The sequence below is a fragment of the Gavialis gangeticus genome, unplaced genomic scaffold (genome assembly GCF_001723915.1).
Source record: "Gavialis gangeticus isolate Ggan-Ray unplaced genomic scaffold, GavGan_comp1, whole genome shotgun sequence".
NCBI classification, from domain to species: domain Eukaryota; kingdom Metazoa; phylum Chordata; order Crocodylia; family Gavialidae; genus Gavialis; species Gavialis gangeticus.
In genome coordinates, this window is record NW_017729032.1 from 56,409,450 (window position 1) to 56,416,885 (window position 7,436).

The 7,436-nt window shown below is 41.9% G+C and overlaps 1 protein-coding gene across 3 annotated transcripts in view; it reads right to left on the bottom strand.

Annotated features, from left to right (window-relative positions):
* The window catches only part of SMAD9 (SMAD family member 9), a 50,203-nt gene extending 44,755 nt beyond the window's left edge, over positions 1 to 5,448 (bottom strand). For 2 of the 3 annotated variants that reach the window (XM_019525276.1, XM_019525275.1), the window contains exon 1: positions 4,806 to 5,447. In XM_019525276.1, the coding sequence (XP_019380821.1) occupies positions 4,806 to 5,217 (412 nt within the window). In that variant the 5' untranslated portion in view covers positions 5,218 to 5,447. Of the gene's footprint in view, positions 1 to 4,805 lie in introns of all 3 variants that reach the window. The other variant, XM_019525277.1, reaches the window with a different exon arrangement.
* Positions 5,449 to 7,436: the final 1,988 nt, after the last annotated feature.

Below are 7,436 nucleotides of genomic sequence, written 5' to 3' on the forward strand. Positions count from 1 at the left end.
GTTTTCCTCTTTTTCCCACCCAAAAATCATCCTTTTGGTAATTTATTCCTCTTCCATCAATGCTTTCCTGTCTCTCTCACCTTCCCCAGCCACAATTCTACACCCACAGGCACATACAACACTTGAAATATCCCCAAAACCTTAAAACCTGAGGATCCAGTGCTAAGGACCAGGAGAAAAGACTGGGGTCAGACAGGAAGTTAAAAGGGGATCCACTGTCTTGGAGCAATGGCCAAAAGAGAAGCCATCTTCTCAAGCACTAGGAAGCAGAAGTCAGTGAGGGCAGGTTCTTTTCAAGGGGCTAACTGGAGGCCCTACCATTGGTCTTTATCTTTCTAATCAGCCTCTAATCTGCCTAAAAAACTGGATGCATCTACCTGACCAATACCTCCCTCTGGCTGTTTGAAGAGAGAAGGAACATTTCACTGCTGCCTCCTCCTGACCAGGCTGCAAGTGGATACCCAATGCTGGGCTGGGAAGTTAAAAGAGGGCAGAAGGCAGGGTAGATTTGCACCTTATAGACTAGCTATCATATTTACCTGAATATAAGATGACAAAGAACATCAGATGAACTCCCAATAATTAGATTCTACACATGGAAAATTTATAAATTTATAAAAATGTTCCATGTATGGAATCTAATTGTTGGATTATAATCTTATTATGGGCAAGGAAAGTGAAGGTTCTGATGACTGTATAATCCAATTACAGGCAAAGCTAAAGTGGAGGTTCTGATGTTTGTGGCTAATGAATCTCCCACAGTTCTTTGTTCTCCTTGCTTCTTTGCACAGAGATGCCATTCTCTTGACCCTAAGATGCAACAGTGCTGGAGAAAGGGTGACTACAAAAAAGATAATGAAATACTGCAGGACTCCCATATACCCAACCTGCAGCAGCCTAGATTGCTTCCACTCCTGGCTGCCCCTTTCCTCTAGTTTTCACCCAGTATCATAGATGGCTCTTTGGGGAGAAATCCCTCTTCCTGACTAAACAAGTGGTTACAGTGTTGGCTAATTCACTGATCATGAGGCCTGAGGCTGCTGCTCTTGGATTTCTTGTTTGCCCAGTACTTTCTACCCTCATTTACCTTGGTGGATCTTGCTGAAAACCTGTCCATGCACCAGATGCAAATACCTATGGCATTTATATGACCCTATTGTCCCTTTGACTGAAGTTATTAGTGAGCATGACATTTGCTACCTAGTTGTATCTTCTCTAGTTGTTGTTTAAAATAATGGGTACAATAGCATGCCTGCAGATTCAGACTGTGCATATACTTCTACAGAATCTTCTACTTTTGGACACTTAGCCCTAGATTAAATTCACCCAGCTCCTGGCGATTCCCTCTGCCCTTGATCAGGAGCAATGCTACAGTAACATAATAGCTAGCATGTGGAACAAAGAGGAAAAATGATAAAGTGACAGATTTCAGTTTTAAGCTTCATCAGGATTAAAATACCTTCCTGGTGTCCTTTTAACTCTTGGAACACAGCCATTTTCCCATTTTAACAGCCATAGAAATGTGGTAGGATAGATCTGTAGGCAGCCCTCTTGCTAGGGAGTTACCACACCTTCATTTTTACAGAGCTGTTCTTGACAATAAGACTCATTTAGAACAAGTCAAAAGTTCACTTAGGCTTTTGCTGTCTACAGCAACAATGCACATTAGAAGCTTCATTATCTACAATTGAGTGATCTCATTTAAAAATAATAGTTCAAATGCTTAGGCAGCTTTTACATTATTCTAAAACTGCAGGTTCAGTTGGCAGTTACCCATTTCTAATTCAAACTTATGACCTGGAGGAAAGACAGGAAAAAAAGACATGAGCCATCCAGGGCACACCATCTAGGGTTGGGAGCATTATGCTCAACCTCCAACTCTCAATCTTGGGAATAAAGAAGATGTTTAAAAATCAGGGAAAGCTAATGTGTTCTGGGCACTACCTGGGTCCCATTGACAGCTACAAGCTGAGAGTTGTTGGCTCCATATACCTACATTTTAATGGTTGGCACAGATTACAAACCTAAGGTAACCTGTGAGCTTAAGAACTCAATACATCTTCTGATTCTCAGATGAGAATTTATGCTTAATGGAGGTCCATGACATTATTGCTATTTTTCCCTGCCTGCTAATGGGTGAGTTGCCCACCTCCCTGGCACAAGAAGAATGCAGGAAGTTAATCAAACAACAAGGTTTTGATATAAGGTGAAGGATCTAAGTATAGAATAGGCCATCAGGAAGAGGACCAACACAGCAGATGTCATAGAATTCATGGGAAGAGCAAATCAGAAAATACAGGACATTTGTGAAGAAAATTAATACAGTGGAGCATTTCTGTGATTAGAATAGGATTTACTGCCAAGCAATCCAATGGACAATTTATTAAACTCTTAAGGCTGAAACTCAAAGAACTTCATGCCAGGCTATGTAATGGCAACCTAGATATGGAGGTTTTGCATTTTCCTTTCAGCAAGCCAGAATTGTTATTTGAATGAATTAGAAAAATTGGAATCTCTCCTGTTTTGTTCAAAGGAGATCTCACTGAAAAAATGCCCACCACTAGATTTCCAGATGAACAGAATAAGCTTCCAAAATAGACAGCAGCATCAAGAACAGACACAGATTGACAGTTATCAACCGACATCAAAGAGGACAAAAATCTGTGTTTAAAAGTTTGCACTGTTTTTAACAAACATGCTTGTGTAAATATTTTGACTTCAGTGGAGTAATTCCTGGGTTACACTGGTAAACAAAAAGACAGCGAAGTCTACAACTTGAAAAGACAAAATTTAAAAATAGTGTAACTCTTCAGCATCTTTGCTAAGATTTTTAGATAGCTTATTTCCATAAATCATGGAATGAAGCCTTCTACTTTTAACTGCTGACAGCATGTAATTACCAATTTACCTGTACGATTTTAGAAAAGACAATATTTACAGACAGGCAAATTCCACTGTGAGAGCTCAATGTTAATGTAAGGAACACAGGAAAGAGGAGCAGGTCCAACTGTTCAAAAATCTTAAATTTCTTTTTCTCACTTAATAAGCATGAAATTACAAGAAAAAGCAAAAACCCATTGTTCGTTTATCTGATTACAGTGTCACCTTACAGCAGTGGTGTTCAACCTTCAGGAACAGTCCACAGGCCATATCCAGCACAGGGCTGGTCTGCAGGAGTGGTCCAGTACACCAGATCACCCCTGCATGCCAGATGTGTCCATGCGCCCACCTGGCCCCATCCACTAGCAGTGGCTATGGAGTGACCTCTCCATGATGGTGTGACTGAGCACACAGGACCACATCATCCAACCCATGAGGCTCCCCAGACGTCCAAAAATATGGCAGCAAGAGAGGCAATTAACACTGTCACCACTCCCAAATTCCCAGACTCAGGGGGAGGCCCACAGGCCAGAGGACATGGCTTTTCAGACAGAATCTTGCCTGAAGACTAGAGATTGAGCATCACTGCTTTACAGTGATGTTATTGATCAAGTATCTTCAGTGGCAGAGTTATTAATCATATCCACTAACAAATTAAATTTCTGGAATATGTGCTATATTTTCAGTATTGGACTGAGTAATTTTATAATCATTGTTCAGCAGTTTCATTGCAATAGAAGTCCAAATGAAGTAATCTCATAGTGGAGTAATGGATTCATTTAAAGCTGATGAAGTCTACCCTGAAGAGGATCATCAGCAGAAAAATTTCAAGTGGCAGGAGGAATTTGTGGAACAAACATACAAGTGTTCATTCAATTAAACAAACCCCAACAAATGCCATATATCAGGAATTTTGATGGTAGGGATAGATGAAAACTTATACTGAGCTAAAAAGGGAAGCAGATTTCCATGTGTCACCTGGTGACAGCTTCATGTTCCTGTAATGGAAACTAAAATTGTAGAGTTTTATTTTCATTCAGTAGTGTCCTGTTCCAGTTTAGCTTCTACTTATTGTGGGGTAGGAGTGGACAGACATATGAGCTGCCCTGCAAGAGCTTATATATAGTTACCCTCCCCTGCCTTTTAACTTGCTATGTGTTTATACCATAAGAAGACTTGACTGACCATTCATGACAATGAATCCACCCTATGGACCAGTGGGCGTCAATCTTTTGGCAGGCATGTCACAAATAAGCTCTGCACCCACCCCAAGTACCAGTTCAATCCCTTTCTCCTGCCTGATCTGCTATTTCTGCTCCCTACTCTGTGCTGCATGCCAGATCTCCTGTTCTGCCTTCTGCTTCCTGCCCTATCTGCTGTTGTGCTGCTTGTCCCCTCCCTGATCTACCACATGCCAGACACAGAGGCTACTAATGCTACAGGTTGGCCACCCCTCAACAACCTTAATTTTTTTAATAGAAATGGTAAGACATTAGCTCATTGTGGATTAGAGAGTGGATCGGGCCATTCTGAATCAAAACTACAATATTCATGCAAAAACTCATTTACACCTAAATTTCATGCTAATGAGCAAAACAGAGACAACAGATTGCATTGAGAGATTTGCAAGAGTAGGTAGCACCCCAACATACTAAGGAAGAAAAACTTTCAGCACCCTGGACAAGTTCCTGCTGCTTTCAGTGGGATTTAGTTGTATCAAGTAGGGCCTCTTGTTAAAAACAGTTTGCTGATGAATTATCAGCATGCATCAGCATTTGGTCAGCATGATTCTATGAAAGATCAGCCAGATCTTTCCAAATGAACAGAGCCTCTTTCACAATAAGAAATGTTATGATTCACCAAGTACAGATATACCACTACAAATGCCAATAGACAGCTGAATCATTTTGAAATAATATAATTACCTGGGGTTTCCACCCGCCGGTAATGGTATGGGTTAATGCACACTTCTTTCTGTTTTGAGCCAAATGGGAACTCACAACATTCCAGTGGTTTCAACTCATGGTGAGACTGTAAATCAGGCCAACGCCACACTCTGCAGTAAATAACGTGGGGCAACCCCTTACGATGTGACACTTGCAGCCTCCCATCCAAGGAGCGTGGGATTGTGACACACTTACTGGGCTGGCCAGGACAGCTCAGCGCCCTCTCAAGTTCTTCCATGGCACCTTTTTTCTTCTTTAATTTCTTCACTAAGGAATCCACAGCCTTTTCTGCCCACTTCTCTTCTTCATCTCCTTGCTTCCAGCCCAGCAGTCTCTTTACTGCTGGGCTGGTGAAGGAGAACAGAGAACTAATAGGGGTGCTGGAGTGCATAAGAAACAGAGGGTGTATGAAAGAGTAAAAAGAAGTTCCAATCTCTCTGCCGCTTACAAGTCCTGGGTGAAGTTTTCACACTATTCAGCTGTTGCCTTCAAAACCAGTTTCTTCCACACATTTGAAACTTTGTGATCTTGAATCCAGCTTAGGTGTATTCCAACTGGGAGGCTCTCAGACCTCTTTAAATACCAGGAAAATATTGATGCAGCCTAGAACAATAACATAAACCATAGTTAGGCTGCACACACATTCTTATCCATATTTTAATAAAAGTAAGTGGGAGAAGTCATTCTAAAAGTGTATTTACATTTCACTTTTTAGGCTGCTTATTTGGGGCCCAGTCTTGTCCTCTTTATTCACTTTGAGGTTGGGCCCTTTTCATCTCTATTTAAGTTAAACAGAATACAAAACAACTATTGACTTCCAACAAGTGGTTGGAGTCAGTTTCTAGCTAATGTCACTTTCAAGTTCTCCAGCACTTGCAGAGTGCTGCAATGCTGGGGATGCAATCACTGCAAAGGAAAAGTTATTTGTTATAAAGGCAATCTTCACTAGCATTTTTAACCAAACCTCAAGGTATTGGGAGCTGCTGAAGTATACTAGACAAAAATTAAACCTAGGCACCAAATCTCATCTGTCAGAAACCTAAATGAGGCAGCACCTTTCTGAACCGAAATCCCTCCATGAACTCAAAATAATGAGGTCAAAAGGTGTGAAATAATCACTGCATATTTCACTTTAATTGCCTTATTCTCAATTTTCAGTAGAGTTCACAAAGCTATTTTCTAAACACGTGTCCTCCTTCTCTACCATGTAAGAGGAAGGCTAATATTCATGTTTATTTTGTGTAGCTGCCTCCAATTATTCAAAGCTATTGGATAAAAAACACAGACTTTCTGACAGGGCAGTTTGTGTGGGATAGATCCTGTTTGTTGTTGTGTCTGCAGTAGTAATAGAAAAGGCTTGGGCCTTGAGTTTTTTCTGTAGTTGGAGCCACAGTAATTTTAATAGGAATGTGTATTTCTACTGACTGGATCCTCTGCAGCCATCTTTCCATGCAAAGTAGCTGAGCTTTGCATAAGGCATGTGAATAAGATTAGGGAGGAATAGTTCCTTTTTCCTTACTAAACCTGGACATTCAAGGATACGTGGCTCTGTGCGTGCTTGCCCATGTAATCTACAAGTTGGGCCCTCCACATATTTACAGGCTTTACACTTGTAGGGACCACTCAGTAGCAGATTACCTGGCCATTCCTACCTCTTCCCTGTATCCATAACACACACAGATTGTGTGCAGCTGTCAAGAGAAATAAGCTGCAGAGCCCTCTGGGTAGGGACAAGAGAAAGCAGTTTTCATGGCTTGGTTGCAGCCTGAAGAGCTGATTCCGTGGTCATTTTGTGGTGGCCCTGCCCCTTGGCACTGATAGGCAGAGGCCCCACCTCTCGGCACTGCTTGGCGGAGAGACACAAGGGGGCAGCCTCATTTTGGCTGCTGCCCTGCATGCCGCTCTGCCAGCTGGTGCCTTCTCTTCCTGGGCAGGTTGCTGGGGGCTGCTGGCTGCCACTGGAAAACCAGTATTTTATTTTTAAATTTTAATTTAAGTTGATTTCCTTGGAAATTGCAGCTGATGCCATTTCTCACAGCAACTGCAGAGATTGCCATTTTTCACTGTTTCCACAAAAATTGCAAAATCCTGATTTCAGTAGGTCCCTACCTCTGGGGTATAGAGTGTACAGTCTCCTTTTGTGAATTCTTATACCCATGTGCACAGGAACTGAGTGAGTTCAGGTTCCTAATGGACTTCCATGAGCCATGGAAGGTTGGATAGCACTTAGCCAAACCATGGAAGGAGGACAAACTATGGAACTGAACTATTTGGCATGCAGCTCCAAGTCGCAATGGTTTTTGCTGCTGTCAACATGTTGTTGTTTGCCCAAAGGATGCACATTATGAGCCCTGGGGAAAAGGGCAATAGAAATTTAGTCCTCTCAGAAAGCACTGTATACCTTCAACTCCCATTACATAAATCTTTCCATCTCTTAGGAACAGATGGTAGGGCCTGGGTGAGGGGAAGAGGCCCAGCACACAATGTAATATGTATGCAAGCATGTACCATTGTACATAATAGATATCGGGCTGCTCCAGGCCCTGGTATCACAAGAGTAAATGAAAAACAGAACAAGAAGGGAACACAGATGGAGCACTAGTGGACTGG